The following is an 18,565-nucleotide window of genomic DNA, read 5'->3' as shown; positions in this document are numbered from 1 at the left end:
GTGAAGAACTAGGGTCGACATTTACATGAGATTATGGAAAATTCCAGATTTTTTTGAACAAAAATAGGGGTCGACCTTTTTATGAGTTGGTGCCACAAGACTCGCACCCACCAGGTTCAAGACCAGCTGCCCCCCCTCCACCATCAGACCCCTCAACCACAAACTCCATCAGGGACTCATTTAAGGACTCTTGTGAACTTTATTGACATTTTTATTCCCTCTGTATTTCACAGTCGGTTTGTTTATTTTTTGATCTGTACACCTCTCTCTTGTGTGCACATCTTTCTCTTGAGTACAGTGTTTTGCACTATCGATCAGTAGAAATTCTGCCTGGCCCAGAGGAAAAAGAACCTTGGGGTTGTATGTGATGTCATGTATGTACTATGAGAATAAATCTAAACTTCGAAAGATTTTCATTACCTTGAGAAGATCAGAATCAATTCCTTTGATTTTAGGCACAGGAACCGGAGGTAGAAAGAAGAGCTTCAATCTGGAAAGAAACAGTTTAGGATGTCAAGTCCCTGTGAAAACACACGTGGGGATTTATTTCTAAGGCAGTTTATGTGTGATGGCGCAGAAGCCGTTCACTATGGTTTTTATCCATTTATGAATGTTCTCTGCCAGCCTAATGGTACCCTCAGTATCTCCATAATCTCCACATTTGCTCTTTAAGAAGACAGTGGGAATGGCAGCCAGGGCAGAGACATGGTCCTCTGGCAAAATGTGGATTGTCAGGGAAGTCAACACTCTCCCCGACGACTCACCTGCGAGAAGAGCATCCAACTGCAGCTCCTTGCAGACCGTGTTAGGGAATTGGAGCAGGAGCTCGATGAACTCATTCGAGAGGCTAAAGGAGTGATAGGCTGAAGTTAAAAGGACAAAATCACATCTAGGAGGGAGGAGGAAGGGAGTGAAGCACATCCTGTGGCCATTCCCCTCAGCAACACGTGTACCCCTTTGGATACCACTGAGAGGAATGACCTTTCTAGACCATGCAGCAATGGTCAGTCCTGAGCCTCAGAAGGTAAAGGTGAAGTCAGGTAGAGCAAATTAAAGGGGACTTAATAGTTGGGGGAACAGACAAGTAATTCTGCGGCTGCAAAAGAGACTCCAGGACAGTGTGTTGCCTCCTGGGTGCTCGGGTGTAGGATGTCTCTGAGTGGGTGCAGACTATTCTAAAGGGGGAGGGTCATCAGCCAGAGATCGTGATACATATTAGTCTCTTAGAAACATAGCAACATAGAAGATAGGAGCAGGAGTAGGTCATTCGACCCTTCGAGCCTGCTCCGCCATTCAACGAGATCATGGCTGATCTTAAAGTTCAGTACCTCGTCCCCGCCTTCTCTCCATAACCTTTAATACCCTTATACTGAAGAAATAGATCTAATTCCCTCTTAAATATATTTAATGAACCTGCCTCTACTGCCCTCTGTGGCAATGAATTCCACAGATTCACCACCCTCTGGGTCAAGAAATTCCTCCTCATCTCGGTCCTAAATGGTTTGCCTATTATCCTCAAACCATGGCCCCGGGTTCTGGATTTTCCCATCCTTGGAAACATCCCATCTGCATCCATTCTGTCCAGTCCTGCCAGAATTTTATATGTCTCTATGAAATCCCCTCTCAATCTTCTAAACTCCAGCAAGTACAATCCCAATTTGCGCAATCTTTCCTCATAAGTCATTCCTGCCATTCCAGGTATCAGCCTGGTGAATCGCCTCTGCACTCCCTCCATTGCAAGAACATCCTTCCTTAGATAAGGTGACCAAAACTGCACACAATACTCTAGGTGGGGTCTCACCAAGGCCCTGTACAGCTGCAGTACGGAATCCTTGTTCCTAGACTCAAACCCTCTTGATATGAAGGCCAACATACCATTTGCCTTTTTAACCGCCTGCTGTACCTGCATGCTCGCCTTCAGAGACTGATTTACAAGTACCCCTAGGTCTCTCTGCACTTCCCCATCTCTTAATCTATTGCCATTCAAATAGTAATCTGCCCTCCGGTTTGTATGACCAAAGTGGATAACCTCACATTGATCCACATTGTAGTGCATTTGCCATGGATCTGCCCAGTCCCTCAATTGATCCAAATCACACTGGAGCTTCCTGACCCCCTCTTCCGTGCACACAACCCCCCCTAGCTTAGTGTCATCTGCAAATTTGGAGCTATTACATCCAATCCCCTCATCCAGATCATTAATGTAAATTGTGAACAGCTGGGGTCCCAGTACAGATCCCTGTGGCACCCCATTGGTCACCGCCTGCCACTCAGAAAACTTTCTATGGCAGAGGCAGGAGTTGCAAAGGATGTTTAGGGAGTTAGGAAAGAGGCCGAAGAGCAGGGCCTCCAAAATGGTAAACTCTGGGTCACACCCGGTCCCGCGAGCTGGGGAACATCAGAACAGGAAGATTGTGCAGACAACGGCATGACTGAAGAGATGGTACAGGGGGTAGGATGTTCTGGGGAAGGGGGTGATGTGTACAAGAGGGGCACTCTGCTCCTGAACTGGAGGGGAACCAACCTCCTGGCAGGGAGGTTTGCCTATGCTGTTGTTGGGGGTGGGAGGTTTAAAGTAGCATAGCGGGGAGTGGGAACTAAGATGAAGAAGCAGAGAAAGTGGCTGTTGGCATACAAGTAGGAACAGCTAGTAGGGCATTTGTGTGGAAGGACAGGCAGATAGGGCAAAGTTGCAGCCATGGGGGTGAGTTGCAATGCAACAAGAACACAGAGTCAAATGTAACAAATAGAGGGCTAAAGGTTTTGTATCTAATACATACATGCAGCATAAGGAATAAAGTGGATGACCTTGTTCAGCTACAGATTGGCAGGTATGATGTTTGTCCATCACAGAGTCGTGGCTAAAAGATGGATGTCATTGGGAACGGAATGTCCCAGGACACCCAGTGAATCAAAAGGACAGGCAGGTAAACAGAGGGGGTGGCATGGCTCTGTTGTTAAGGAACAACATTAAATCATGAGAAAGAAGTGACATAGGATCAGAAGATATGGAATCATTATGGGTCAAGTGTAGAAATGTCAAGGGTAAAACCACTGTTGGCAGTTAATTACAGACCTCCCAGCAGGAGCTGCGATGTGGACAACAAATTACAACAGCAGATAGAAAAGGCGTGTCAGAAGGGCAAAGTTATGGTCGACATACCTGTCAATCTCTGCCTTTAATACACCCAATGACCCTGCCTTCACAGCCATCCATGGTAGCAAATTCCAGAGGTTCACCACCCACTGGCTGAAGGAATTCCTCCGCATCTCTGTTTTAAATGGGCACTCTTCAATCCTGAAGTTGTGCCCTCTTGTCCTCGACTCTCCTACCACGGGAAACAAACTTTGCCACATCGACTCTGTCCAGTCCTTTCATCATTCAAAAGACTTCTATGAGGTTCCCCCTCATTCTTCTGAACTCCAAAGAGTCCAGTCCAAGAGCCATTAAACATTCCTCATATGCCAATCCCTTCATTCCAGGTATCATTCTTGTGAATCTTCTCTGATCCCTCTTCACATCCTTTCTTAAATAAGGGGCCCAAAACTGTACCTGGTACAATAATATCTGGGACTAGAGACTTCTTGGCCCTCGTGCCTGATAACCGTGCACCACTCACTGTGTTCGTGCCATGCATACCTTTGGGTTTTAGTGTACAGAATCAGGAACAACATCACGGCCGTTCCCAAGGAAGCAAAAACCAGGAGGAGCTGGAACAAAAGTCCTGTTTCTGTAAAAAAACACAACATATAGAAATTAGCATTCAGAACACTTATCAAAACAGCACCATCTACAAATTTGCTGGATACCACGGTAGTCGGCTGTATAAAAAGGGAAAGGAGGGAGATTGAATGGTGCACCAACAACAACCTCACACTCAGTGTCACCAAAACCAAGGAGCTCTCCAACCAGATGCATTAACATCGAATTTCCCGGTTTCTGCTAGACTTCTCTCTATTCTCCCACCCTTCCCATTCCCTTTGTCTTCTTTCCCTCACCTCTCTATTCATACGGCCATCCCTCCTCCTCCCCTTGTTTCCTGGTGTGCCCTCTTTCCCATATCCACCTATTACCTTCTGTCTGTGGGACTGTGCCCCTCCCTCCATCCCCCAATCATTTTGTTTGGACACCTGCCAATATTTTTCCATATTTTTATGAAGAGCTCAAGCCCAAAATGTTGGTTCTGTATCTTTTTCTTTGCCACATAAAGGCTACATTTTGACCTGCTGAGTATCTCCTGCTTTGTGTTTTTACTTCAAGCACCGTGTCTGCAGACTTTTGTGTTTTACAGCTGTTTATAGATTTTAGGAAGGGAAAACCAGAGGTGGACAATCCAGTGATCATTGGGGAATCAGAGGTGGAGTGGATAGGCAACTTTAAATTCTTTGGGGGTTGGTCACTATCAGAGGACCTGTCCTGGACTCATCATGTTATAGCCATTTAGAAAAAAGCACGTCAGCGCCTCCATTTCCTCAGAAGCCCATGGAGGTTCGGAACATCATTGAAAAACTTAGCCAACGTATACAGATGTGGAGTGGAATTTGTGCTGACTTCATCATAGCCGGTTAGGGGAAACCAATGACCCTGAGCGGAAAGTCCTGCAAAATGTAGCAGACACAGCCCAGGACATCACAGGCAAATCCGTCCCCACTGTCAGAAAGCAGGAGCAATCATCAAGGATCCATGTCACCCTGCCCCTGCTCTATCCCTGCTACTGCCATCAGGAGTGAAGTATCGGTGCCACAAGACTCACACCACCAGGTTCAGGAACAGTTGCAACCCCTCCACAACAAAATCAATCAGGGACTCGTTTAAAGGATCTTTGCTCATTATTTATTGGTGAATATTGATAATTCTGTATTTGCGCAGTCAGTTTCTTTACATTTCTTTCTTCTTGAGTACAGTCTACAATTATTGGTAATTTAGAAATTCTGCCTGGCCTGGATTGAATGTGAAGTCCAGGTAAAGTACTCTGACAATAAATTTGAACTTATCAGGTCAGTTACCATCCGTGGAAAAAAGAAACCAAGTTAATCTTTCATGCAAGATCCAAAAGAATGTGTGGAGGTAGGAACTCAGATACAAAAAAACAAGTGAAATCCTGAAGGAGGAATTCTTGGGAATCACGTGATGGAGTAGTGGCCGGACGGTGAACTCCAGCCCTCTCCAGAAAAGTCGGAAAAAACAAAGGAAAACACAAAGGCACAAAAATAAAAATTAAAGAAAAGTGAGTATAAAGGTGGAAAGAAGATGGCGACGAAAAAAGAAAAATCGAAATCAACGGTAAGAAGAGAGGAAGAGAAGACAACGGAAGAAGAAGGAGAAGGCCTTACCTGTTCGAAGAGGCCCGCGGTGGAGAGAGAAACCCGCTCCCTCAGGTTGGTAGAATATGGACTACAAAAATGGCTCGCTGAGCCGAGTAAAAGTGCGCAACCGCGCATGCAAAATAACACACCGACGGGAGGGGTGACCAGCTGGGGAGTCGATCTCCACAGCCGGCAATGACAGCTGCAGAACACCTGCAGCAAGAGGAGAACATAGAAGACAACGAAAACAAGAAAGAAGAGAAGAAAAGGGCAACAAAGAAACAACAGATGGCCAACCCAGAGGAAGAAGAAGAGGAAGAGGAAGAGCACAGTAAAATAGAAGAAGAAGGGAAAGGCAAGATAAAGGATGTACTTTCTCTTATTAAAGGATACATGGAGTCATTTAAAGAATGGCAAACACAAGAATTTAATGATTTAAGAAGAAGAATAAACAATACAGAAGAGAAAATGAATAAAATAGATATGACCTTAACAGAAATGGGAAAGAGAATGGACAAGATGGAAGAGCGGGAAGCAGCAGTAGAAATGGAGGTAGAGGACTTAAAAAAGAAATTAGAGGAATCTAATAAAAAAGTTTTAGAGACACAAGAACTGATATAATGGAAAATTATAACAGAAGAAATAACATAAAGATAGTGGGCCTTAAGGAAGATGAAGAAGGCAAGAATATGAGAGAGTTTATAAAAGATTGGATCCCCAGGATCCTAGGATGTCCAGAACTACAGCAAGAAATGGAAATAGAAAGGGCACATAGAGCATTGGCCTTTAAACCACAACCACAACAAAGGCCAAGATCTATTTTAGTAAAATTCCTAAGATATACTACAAGAGAAAAGGTACTGGAGAAGACAATGGAAAAAGTAAGAGAGGGCAACAAGCCACTGGAGTACAAAGGGCAAAAAATCTTCATTTATCCAGATATAAGTTTTGAACACCTGAAGAAGAGAAAGGAGTTCAATACAGCAAAGGCGATTTTATGGAAGAAAGGGTATAAATTTATACTAAAGCATTCAGCGGTATTGAAACTATTTATTCCGGACAACAAAACAGACTATTCTCGGATCCAGAGGAAGCACGAAAATTTGCAGAACAATTACAAAATAGACTGAGGGATGAAGACGTGTAACGAGAGTACAAAAGACTGAGAACTAAAAAGACACATAAGTTTTGAACTCCTGAAGAAGAGAAAGGAGTTCAATACATCGAAAACGATCTTATGGAAAAAAAAAACTTCTCGGATCCAGAGGAAGCAAGGAAATTTGCAGAACAACTACAAAACAACCAGAGAGATGAAGATATGTAATAAGAGTAAAAATGACCACGATTTATATGTATGTGGGTAAAGAGGTATATGTGTGTATATGTATAATGTGCATATATAAATGTATCCGTATTTAGAGGAAAATATAGATAGTATAGACAAGAATTAATAAGGGAAGGAAATGGAATAGAGGGAATAAAGAGGGAACTAAAAGAGTGACCTTTGTTACATATGAAAAGTGAAATCTTTTCTGGGGGGGACTGGGTGGGGAGGAGTTGCGGTCACTGCAAAATCAGCTGACGCTTGCGAGTGAATTCGCAAATCCAAATGGAGAGGGGAGATGTGGTTGTCCGACAAGAGATAAAGGACAACTCAGGAGGGGAAGGGGAGATTGGGGCTAAAGAAGTTTTAAATAGGAGAATAAGGAAAATGTTTGATGTTTTAGGAATGTTGTCTTATAAAGGGTTCAAAACAAGAAAACAGAAATGGATAAGAAGGAAAGGTAATGATGGAGAAACGGAAAGGGAAGATAAACAAAGTATAAAATGGCTACGTTGAACTATATGACTTTAAATATTAATGGAATACATAACCAAATTAAAAGGAAGAAACTGCTAAATTTACTGAAAAAAGAAAAAATTGATATAGCATTTGTGCAAGAAACACATTTAACTGAATTGGAGCACAAGAAATTAAAGAGAGATTGGGTAGGACACGTAACAGCAGCATCATATAATTCAAAAGCAAGAGGAGTAGCTATATTAATTAGTAAAAATGTGCCATTTAAAATAGAAGAGGAAATAATAGATCCAGCAGGGAGATATGTAATGATAAAATGTCAGATATATTTGGAGTTTTGGAATCTACTCAATGTATATTCACCTAACGAAGAAGATCAAAAGTTTATGCAAGATATCTTTTTGAAGGTAGCAGATACGCAAGGGAACATATTAATAGGAGGGGACTTCAACCTGAATTTGGATTCAAATATGGACAAAACTGGGAAAAAAATTAACAGAAAGAACAAAGTAACCAAATTTATAATTAAATCGATGGAAGAAATGCAACTTTTGGATATATGGAGGAAACAACACCCAAAGGAAAAGGAATATTCATATTACTCGGCTAGACATAAAACATACTCAAGAATAGACCTATTTTTGTTATCAGCTCGTGTGCAAGATAGAGTAAGAAAAACAGAATATAAAGCTAGAATACTATCGGACCATTCAACCTTAATATTGACAGTAAAGTTAGAAGACATCCCTCCAAGAATGTATAGATGGAGATTAAACCCCATGTTACTTAAAAGGCAGGATTTTAGAGAATTTATTGAAAAACAAGTAAAAATGTATTTTGAAATAAATACGGAATCAGTGGAAGATAAGTTTATACTATGGGATGCAATGAAAGCATTCATTAGAGGGCAAATAATAAGTTATGTAACCAAGATGAAGAAGGACTATAACCAGGAAACAGAGCTGTTGGAAAGGGAAATAGTAAATATAGAAAAAGAATTAGCAATGAAGGAAGATACAACTAAAAGAAGAGAATTGGCGGATAAAAAAATAAAATATGAAACACTACAAACATATAAGGTGGAGAAGAACATAATGAAGACAAAACAGAAATATTATGAACTAGGGGAAAAAACGCACAAAATCCTAGCATGGCAGCTTAAGACAGAACAAGCTAAGAAAATGGTATTGGCATCAAGGAAAAAAGACAAACAAATTACATATAATCCAAAAGAAATTAAGGAAAACTTTAGAGAATTCTATGAACAATTATACCGAACTGAAAACGAAGGGAAAGAAGGGAAAATAGATGAATTTCTGACTAAAATTGAACTAATAGCTAAACTATTAGCAAACAGATTAGCAGAGTATGTACCAAAAATGGTAAATTTAGACCAAACTGGATTTACCAAAAAAAGACGCACAACAGACAATATTTGTAAATTTATTAACTTAATTCATGCAGTAGAAGGGAATAAAGCACCTACAGTAGCAGTTGCTTTAGACGCAGAGAAGGCCTTTGACAGAGTAGAATGGAATTATTTGTTCAAAGTATTGCAAAAATTCAGTTTACCGGAGAAGTATATTAATTGGATTAAAGCATTATATAAGGGACCGTTAGCGAAAGTGACAGTAAATGGACATGTATCAAAGCAATTTAACTTAAGCAGGTCAACACGGCAGGGATGCCCACTATCACCTTTATTGTTTGCGTTAGCTATAGAACCACTAGCAGAATTGATAAGAACAGATAATAATATGAAAGGAATAAAAATAAAAGACAAGGAATATAAAATCAGTTTATTTGCAGATGATGTTATAGTGTACTTAACAGAACCAGAACTATCAATAAAATAATTATATAAGAAATTGAAGGAATATGGAGAAGTGTCGGGTTACAAGATAAACATAAATAAAAGTGAAGCAATGCCTATGAATAATGCGGATTTCTCAAAATTTAAGAAGGAATCACCATTTAGATGGCAAATGCAAGCAATAAGATACCTAGGTGTACAAATAAACAAAAATCTCGGCCAACTATATAAACTCAATTATTATCCACTCATGAAAAAATTACAGGACGATTTAGAGCATTGGTAAGATTTACCACTAACACAAATAGGAAGGATAAACTGTATTAAAATGAACATTTTTCCAAGGATATTATACTTATTTCAGGCATTGCCAATACAACTGACAGAGAAATTCTTTTAGGAGTTAAAGAAAATAATAAGGAAATTTTTATGGTGAGGAGGGAAACCGAGGATAGCACTAGATAAATTAACAGAATGGTATAAACAAGGAGGCTGACAACTGCCAAACCTTAAAAATTATTATAGAGCCGCACAATTAAGATACCTATCAGATTTTTATCAAACAAGGGAAAAGCCAGATTGGACGAGATTAGAATTAGATAAAATAGGGGAAAAGACACCTGAACTCATATTATATAAATGGGATGAAAAATTGGTGCAACATAGAAGTTCTCCAGTATTACATCATCTCAATATTTGGAAGAAGATTCATGTAGAAAGAAATAAAACAAATTATCAATTACCAAAACTAATATTGACACAAAACAAGTTACTCCCTTTTACAATAGATAACCTTTCCTTTAGAGAATGGGAAAAAAAAGGGATTAAAAGAATAGAAAATTGTTTTTCAGGAAATAGATTATTATCCTTTGAACAAATGAAAGATAAGTACAATATAACTCAAGATACAGCGCTGGCATATTACCAATTGAGATCCTACTTGAAGGATAAATTAGGAAGCAGCTTGAGTTTGCCAGAGGGAAGTAACAGAGACAATGATAATCAAAAGATTTATAACAAATATGTATATTAAACTGCAAGAAAAGGAGAATGAGGAAACAAATGGTAAAACTAAACAAAAATGGGAACAAGATTTAAATATAAAGATAAAAAAGGAAACATGGGAGAAGTTATGCTCTGGAACGATGAGAAATACAATAAATATGAGGTTACGTATGATACAATATAACTGGATACACAGGCTATACATTACACCTCAAAAGTTAAATAAATGGGACCCAACAGTATCTGATAGATGTTTTCAATGTAAAAAAGAAATGGGAACAACAATTCATGCAATCTGGACATGTGAGAAAGTAGAAAAATTCTGGGAAGATCTAAATCAGATATTAAATAAAATAACCGAAAACAATATACCAAAGAATCCAGAGATCTTCCTCCTAAGTAACATAAAAAACAAAGAATTTGGAATTGATTTGGAGGATGCACAAAAAAGATTTGTTAAGATAGCTCTAGCCGTAGCAAAAAAATGTATTATGTCAACCTGGAAATTGGAAGATAATTTGAAAATACAACAATGGTATATAGAAATGAATAAATGTATTCCGACCTCAGTCAGTCTAATCTCTTTTTGTTGAACTTCAGTTTGAAGAGCTGCAATTAAGGTATGTTGTTTTTTGGTTTCAGCTTCTGAGGCAATTAAAGCTGTACAAAGTTCAGCTAGGTCTTTTTTGCGACAAACATCTTTGAATTCATCACGAAAGAATTTTAAAAAGTCAGTGAAGGTCATCTCACTTAGTTTAATGTCTGGTTGTTTCTTCTCTCGGCCGTCACCTTCTTCTGCCCGGGTTTTAGCTCGTGTAGCTTTTCCTTCAGTCATTTCTTCAAAATTTTCAACTCAAGTATAATTAGAGAAATAATAAAGATCTTTCTGACTTCTGTGAAGTTAGTTCAAAGGTGGATACAGGTTAAAAATAGTATATTTTATGGAGCAAAAACCAAAACGTGTTCACTCCATGAGCGCCACCTGGAGACCCCCGAATAAATGTATTCCATTAGAAAAAATAACATGTAGTTTAAGAAATAATATTGAAATATTCGAACAAATATGGGAGCCTTACATTAAATACAATAGCGAAAACCTACCGGGGACAATCATTACCTAAGTTAACGGAAGGAAAAGGAAATGAAAAGAATGGACTCAGTAGAATTTCTGGTGTATTTTTATTGAATGACAACATTGTCTGACTGGTTTAATGTATCCTAGATTGTATATCTTAAATGGACGGGAGGGGGGAGGTAGGGAGGGTGGGATGGGAGGAGGGGGGGGGAGAAAATGGCACTGTATATGTGTGAAAAGGAAAAAGTGTGTACCATGGTTAATGTGATTTATGGTGTGAAAAATAAAAAATTAAAAAAAAAAAAATTTCATCTTGATACACAATAGCTTGATGTACTGAGAACAAAAAGATGAATGCACACAGTTCATTGCATTGTAGCAGCCTTGAAGATCATCTGTGGAAACTGTCAGTGAGACTGGAGATGATGTTCAGAATGGAACAATGAGACGCTGAAGGAATTTTATTCATTTATATTTTTTGGAACTGCTTTTTCCACAGGGTGGTGAACCTGTAGAATTTGCCGCCCATTGAAGCAGTGGAGACAACCTCAGTAAATAATGCTTGGATAGATTTTTACACAGTAGGGGAATTAAGGGATAGGGGGAAAAGGCAGGTCGGTGGAGATGAGCCGATCATCAGATCAGCCGTGATCATATTGAATGGCGGAGCAGGCTCGACGGGGCAGATGGCCAACTCCTGCTCCTGTTTCTGATGAATCTGGTGTCATTAACAAGGCCAACACATTACAGTGCCAGCGAATCAGGTTCGAATCGGGTGCTGTCTGTAAGGACAGTCTGTAGGTTCTCCCCGTAACCTGTGTGGGTTTCCTCCAGGTGCTTCGGTTTCCTCCCACCCTTCAAAAACACCCAGGGGTTGTAGGTTAACTAATGTAGAGAAGGCCACAACAGGAGCACTGGATGCAGTACATCAGAGAGACTGGACGCAGACTGGAAGATCGTATCGTTAAGCACCTTCTAAGTGCCTGACCGTACACTTTACGGCATTATATTTCGTTTGCCACTATTCTCCTCATCTGTCCAAGTTCTTTTGCAGCCTCCTTGTTTCCTCTACACTACCTAACCTCCACCGATCTTCATATCATCTGCAAACCCTGGCCGCAAAGTCGTTCATTCCACAATCATTCTAAATCATTAATAAGCAAACATAAAAAGAAGTGGCCCAACACCGACCCCTGAGGAACACCACCAGAACTGGCAGCCAACCAGAATATGATCCCTGTATTCCAACTCTCTACTTCCTGCCAATCAGTCAATGCTCTACCCAAGCTAGTATGTTTCCTGTTATACCAAGGGCTCTTATCATGTGTGGTGCTTTGTCAAATGTATATCATGTATGTTACAATTTTAGTGTACAATAAATAACATGACAATAAAAAGGACTCCTGAACCTTTAGTTAGATGATCCATAATCTTACTGAATTGCAAAGCAGACGAGAAGCAACCCCGGCTGAAGGCGCACCAGGAATGGGAACCGGAATGCGAGAGGGCGCCGAGTATGGGAAGGACTAACAAAGGCTCTTTGGTGCTGAAGGCTTCCTCATCACGTCGGAGGTTTGGATCGAACAGGAGTCTGTGTAGCTACAGAGACTGGTGGTGGGCTGGAGGTGAATCCACGGACACTCAGTGACCCTGAAGGGCCTCTCTTTTGTTTCTCTTTCTCTGACTGTAAAGGGCACAGAGCAATTTTTGCTTATGGTGAATCTTTCACTGCTTTACAACAATAACATCTATTTTATTGTATCATAAGGAAAAAGAAATCTCAAATAAAAACAGAAAATGCTGGAAACAGGAAGCGAGGGCATCTGAGAATGAAGGTACAATTATCAAGGCCAATGTCCTGGGAAAAAGAGAAAATGGATCTTTAAATGCAAGGAAGGGGTAGAAGGAGGAGAAAAAATGAAAAGCCAGACACAATGTAAAAGGCGGGAGGGGATGAAGGGACAAAAGAGATGATGTGAACAGGAGTCGTCCAGGCCGGCTGCATGGTTTGCTATAGAGGATTGGAGGGAGGTGGTCAATCCACTGGACCATGAGTGGCAGAGATGATCACTGGAATCTCCAATTTCCCCCTCCCCCATTGACGTGATCTACCGGGATTGCTGTCTGAAGAGGGCGCGCAAAATTGATAAGGACCCCTTCTACCCCGCACACAGCATCTTTCAGCTACTCCCATCGGGGAAGAGATCCAGGAGGATCAGAGGCAGCGCCACCAGGCTGAGGATCAGCTTCTTCCTACGGGCAGTGAGAATGCAGAATGACCAAAGGAACTGCTCATACTGACCCCCCAACCCCGAGACTCTCATATAACTAAACAATGTTTAGTGTGTGGCGGCTCACCATGAGGCAGGCGAACCGGCCCCGCTTGTAAGCCACACGGCGGGGCAGCCAGCCAAAATGGCGCCTTCGGGGGGTTTCCCTTCCTTCCAGCACGGGGCTCAGAAACCCGCGCTGGGGGACCATGTGACACCCGGATGACGTCAGCGTCCTCCAGTGCGGTTCTCAGCCAGGTCCAGTCTGGGAGTATAAGTGCAGCCCAGCAGCCTGCAATAAACTAGTCTGCTCACTGAGCTCAACCCATCTGGTTGTGTGGTGTTATTGCAGGAGCAGTGTAGCCGCCGCTACAATTGGTGACCCCGACTGGTTCAAACATCTTTGAACGAATCATGAGCGAGCCTGGGATCAGTGCTATAGCCATGAAACTGCCTGAATTCTGGGTTCAGGAGCCGGAGACCTGGTTCGGCCACGCGGAGGCCCAGTTTCACCTCCGCCAGATTTTGTCCAACACGACCAAATTCTACCATGTGGTCACTGTCCTGGACCAGGCCACCGCCAGATGTGTGCTGCACCTTGTTCAGCACCCACCCGCCGAGGACAAATATGAGACCATCAAGCGAGTGCTTATCGGGTCCTTCAGACTATCCAGACACCAGTGTGCCGCTCAGATGCTGCACCTCGACGCCTTGGGGGACAGGTCCCCGATGGAACTGATGGACGAGATGCTCGTGCTCATGGGTGATCACACCAACTGCCCACTCTTCGAGTGCATCTTCCTCGACCATATGCCCGGGGACATCCGCCCGTTGCTAGTCCAGAAGAGCTTCACTGACCCGAGGAAGGTCGCTCAGAAGGCCCAAGAGCTATGGCTCGCACAATTCCTGGAGGGCTCAGTGGTCCAACAGGTCACAAAGCACGGCACAACCATGCCAAGCCCGGTAGAGCATCCGGCCCCTGCAGGGGCCCCCAACAGCACAAGAGCATAACCAAGGCCACAGCATCCGTTTCAGGCCACTGCTTCTACCACCAGCGCTGGGGAGCCAAGAATCAGAAGTGTCGTCAGCCCTGCTCGTTCTAGGGAAACAACCAGGCCGGCTTCTGTTAATGGCTGCGGCGGCTGGCCAAGGACACAGCCTCCTCTACTTGCGGGACTCAGTCAGCAGCCAACTGTTCCTTGTTGACACTGGAGCCCAGATCAGCGTCACCCCAGTCATGGCCGTTGAGTCCAGGAACCGACCTTGTGGACCTGCCCTCCGTGCGGCCAACGCAATGGCAATCCAGACATACGGAGAGAAGACAGTCCACTTCCAGATTGGCCAACGGAATTTCGCGTGGAGGTTCACCGTCTCGTCCCTCCCAACTGCCATCCTGGGTGCAGAATTTCTCCTCGCACACGGGCTTCTGGTGGACATTCGAGGTAGGTGCCTGGTTGACGCCCGCACCTTCCAGGCCTTTCGCCTTAACGCCTCCCACTTGGAGCAACTACAGATGGCCACGATCAGCATGCCCAGAGACCAGTTCCAGCGAATCTTGGACAAGTTCCCGACACTCGTCAAGCCACAGTTCTCCGCTGCCTTGCCACGCCACAGCATGTTTCATCACATCCCCACCCAGGGCCCACCGGTTCACGCCAAGGCACGCTGGCTCCCGCCTGACAAGCTCCAGGTAGCGAAGGAGGAGGTTTTGCATCTGTTGGAGCTGGGGCCCATTCGGTGGTCCAATAGCCCGTGGGCCTCACCGCTCCATCTGGTCCCGAAAGCATCCGGCGGCTGGCATCCCTGCGGAGACTATCGATGGCTCAATGAGGCAACCATTCCTGACTCTTACCCCATCCCTCACATCCAAGACTTTATGCCCAACCTGCACGGTGGAAGGGTTGACCTGGTGCGCGGATATCACCAGATCCCGGTGCACCCTGAGGACATACCCAAGACGGCCATCATCACCCCCTTTGGGTTGTTCGAATTCCTGCGCATGCCATTCTGGCTCAAGAACACCACTCAGACTTTCCAGTGCCTCATGGATTCTGTGGGCAGGGACTTGGATTTCGTCTTTATTTATTTGGACGACATTCTCATCACCAGCAAGGACTGGGCACAACTCAAGGCCCACCTACGTGCCCTTTTCTGTCGGCTGGCCAACTTCAGCCTTACCATCCCGGCCAAGTGCCAGTTCGGGAAAGAGTCCATGCAGTTCCTGGGCCATACCATCATGGCCAAAGGAGCCATGCCCGCCGCTGCGAAGGTTGCCGCTATCAGGGAGTTCCCACGCCTGGACAGTCTCAAGGGGCTGCAGGAGTTCGCGGGTATGGTCAATTTTTACAACCTGCTTCATCCCGGGAGCTGCATGCATCATGCAGCCGCTATTCACCCTCATCGAGGCCAAACACAAGACACTCGCTTGGAACCCAGAAGTCTGCACCGCATTCGAAGCCACCAAGGACGACGCGCTGGCGAAGGCTGCCATGCTCGCCCATCTGCACACCGACCTGCATATGGCAGTCTCTGTCAATACCTCTGCTACAGCTGTTGGTGTCGTCCTGGAGCAGCAGGTGAATGGACATTGGATGCCGCTGGCATTCTTCACCCGCGAGTTACTGGGCATGAACCTGGCGGTGTGGCTTTTCCGCTACTTTTTGGAGAGGAGGACTTTTACCATCTTCACCGACCACAAACCCTTCACCCAGGCACTCGCGATGGCAAAGGATCCCTGGTCGGCCTGCCAGCAGCGTCACCTCTCCTTTGTGTCGGAGTTTACCACCGACATTCGGCACAAGGCGGGGAAGGACAATGTGGTTGCCGATGCACTCTCGCGGCCGGCCATCTGCTCGCTGACGACCAGCTCGCCTGAGACCAGGAATCTGATGAGAAGACAAGGGCTTTCAAGACTGCCATCGTGGGCCTGCGGTTCCAGGACCTCCCGACTCCGAGCAGCAAAGGCACCATTCTGTGTGATATCTCCTTGGGCACCCCGCGACCAGTGGTTTCCACAGCAGTGGTGCAGGCAGGTCTTCCGTCACATCCACAACATTTCACATCCGTTCATCAGGTCCACGGTCCAGATGGTGGCAGAATGGTTCATATGGGATGGGCTGTGGAAGCAGATCGCGGGCTGGGCCAGGACATGCATCCATTGCCAGATGTCCAAGGTGCACAGGCACACCAGGGCGCCCATACAGGAGTTCGAGCACGTCCGGGAACGGTTCAGCCACATTCACATGGACATCGACGGGCCCTTACCCATTTCCCGGGGCAACCATCATCTGTTTACGGTGGTGGACCGCACCACTCGCTGGCCCGAGGCGATGCTGATGCCAGATGCCTCCACCGACTCCTGCTCCCAAGCAGTGTTGCATGGTTGAGTTGCCCGGTTCGGCGTCCCAGGTCACCTCACCAGCGATCGGGGCACCCAGTTCACATCTGCGCTCAGGGCACAGCTCGCCAACAGGTTGGGGATCCAGCTACTCTGCACCACGGCCTACCACCCGCAGGCCAATGGACTGGTTGAACGTCTGCACCCCCACCTTTAGTCGGCGCTCATAGCCTGCCTCACCGTTCCCGACTGGGTGGATGAACTACTTTGGGTGCTCCTGGGCATCCACTCCACTCCCAAGGAAGATCTGCAGGCGTCATCAGCTGAGCTGGTCTACGGTGCGCAGCTGGCACTACCTGGTGAGTTCGTCAACGCACCTCACAATCCCCAGCGGTCGCCACACGAACTACATCCTCACTGTGAAGAGCAAGAGGATAAGACGTGAAAGAATAGGACCGATCAAGAGTGACGGTGGGAAAGTGTGTCTGGAACCGGAGGGAATCGCAGAGATTCTTAATGAATACTTTACTTCACTATGGAAAAGGATCTTGAGGATTGTAGCGATGACTTGCAGCAGATTGAAAAGCCTGACTACATAGATATTAAGAGAAAGGATGTGCTGGAGCTTTTGGAAAGCATCAAGTTGGATAAGTCGTCGGGACTGGATGAGATGTACTCCATGTTACTGTGGGAGGTGAAGGAGGAGATTGCAGAACCTCTGGTGATGATCTTTGAATCATCACTGGGGACAGAAGAGCTTCCAGAGGATTGGATGGTTGCAAATGTTGTTCCTTTATTCAAGAAAGGGAGTAGAGACAGCCCAGAAAATTATAGACCAGTGAGTCTTACTTCAGTGATTGGTCAGTTGATGGAGAAGCTCCTGAGAGGCAGATTTATGAACATTTGGAGAGGTAATAATATGATTAGGAATGTGGCTTCGTCAAGGGCACGTCGTGCCTTACGAGACTGATTGCATTTTTTTGAGGTGACTAAACACATCGATGAAGGAAGAGCAGTAGATGTCGTGTAGATGGATTTCAGCAAGGCTTTTGATAAGGTTCCCCATGCACGGCTTATCGAGAAAATAAGGAGGCAGGTGATCCAAGGGGACATTGCTTTGTGAATCTGGAACTGGCATCCCAACAGGGGTCAAAGAGCGGTTGTAGGTGGGTCATATTCTGCACGGAGGTCAGTGACTGGTGGTGTTCCTCAGGGATCTGCTCTGGGACCCTTACTCTTTGTGATTTTTATAAATGTCCTGGATGAGGAATTGAAGGGATGGGTTAGTAGGCTTGCTGATGACACAAAGACTGGGGGCATTGAGGATAGTGTGGAGGGCCGCCAGAGGTTACAGCAGCCACAGGACTTTGATAGGATGCAAAACTGGGCTGAGAAGTGGCAGATGGAGTTCAACCCAGATAAGGGTGAAGTGGTTCATTTTGGTTGGTCAAATATGATGGCAGAATATAATACCAATGGTAAGACTCTTGGCAGTGTGAGGGATCAGATGGATCTTGGGGCCCGAGTCCTTAAAGCTGACTTTGCGGTTAAGAAGGCCTATGGTGTATTGGCCTTCATTAATCGTGAAATAGATTAAGAGCTGAGAGGTAATGTTGTAGCTGTTCGGGATCCTGGTTTGCCTCCACCTTGAGTACTGTGTACCTCACTATTGGAAGGATGTGGAAGCCATAGAAAGGGCACAGAGAAAATTTACAAAGATTTTGCCTCGATTAGAGTGCATGCCTTATGAAAACAGGTTGAGCGAACGCGACCTTTTCTCCTTGGAGCAACGGAAGATGGGATGTGACCTGATAAAGGTATATAAGATGATGAGAGGCATTGATCTTGTGGATAGAACCATAGAACAAGTAGAATGCAGAAACAGGCCTCTTTGCCCCCTCAAGTCTGTGCACAACCACTTTTTCTTGCCTAGTCCACTGACCTGCCCTCAATCCGT

At 44.5% G+C, this 18,565-nt stretch overlaps 1 protein-coding gene across 2 annotated transcripts in view; it reads right to left on the bottom strand.

Annotated features, from left to right (window-relative positions):
• The window catches only part of ghra (growth hormone receptor a), a 150,603-nt gene that overhangs the window by 12,487 nt on the left and 119,551 nt on the right, over positions 1–18,565 (bottom strand). For both annotated transcript variants that reach the window (XM_069884129.1, XM_069884139.1), the window contains exons 10-11: positions 3,641–3,731; positions 421–490 (exon numbers count right to left, since the gene is read on the bottom strand). In XM_069884129.1, the coding sequence (XP_069740230.1) occupies positions 421–490; positions 3,641–3,731 (161 nt within the window). The remainder of the gene's footprint in view (positions 1–420; positions 491–3,640; positions 3,732–18,565) is intronic.

This window comes from Narcine bancroftii, chromosome 1, assembly GCF_036971445.1.
Source record: "Narcine bancroftii isolate sNarBan1 chromosome 1, sNarBan1.hap1, whole genome shotgun sequence".
NCBI lineage: Eukaryota > Metazoa > Chordata > Chondrichthyes > Torpediniformes > Narcinidae > Narcine > Narcine bancroftii.
Note: the sequence above shows the minus strand (reverse complement) of the source record. Positions and strands in the feature narration are given on the sequence as shown.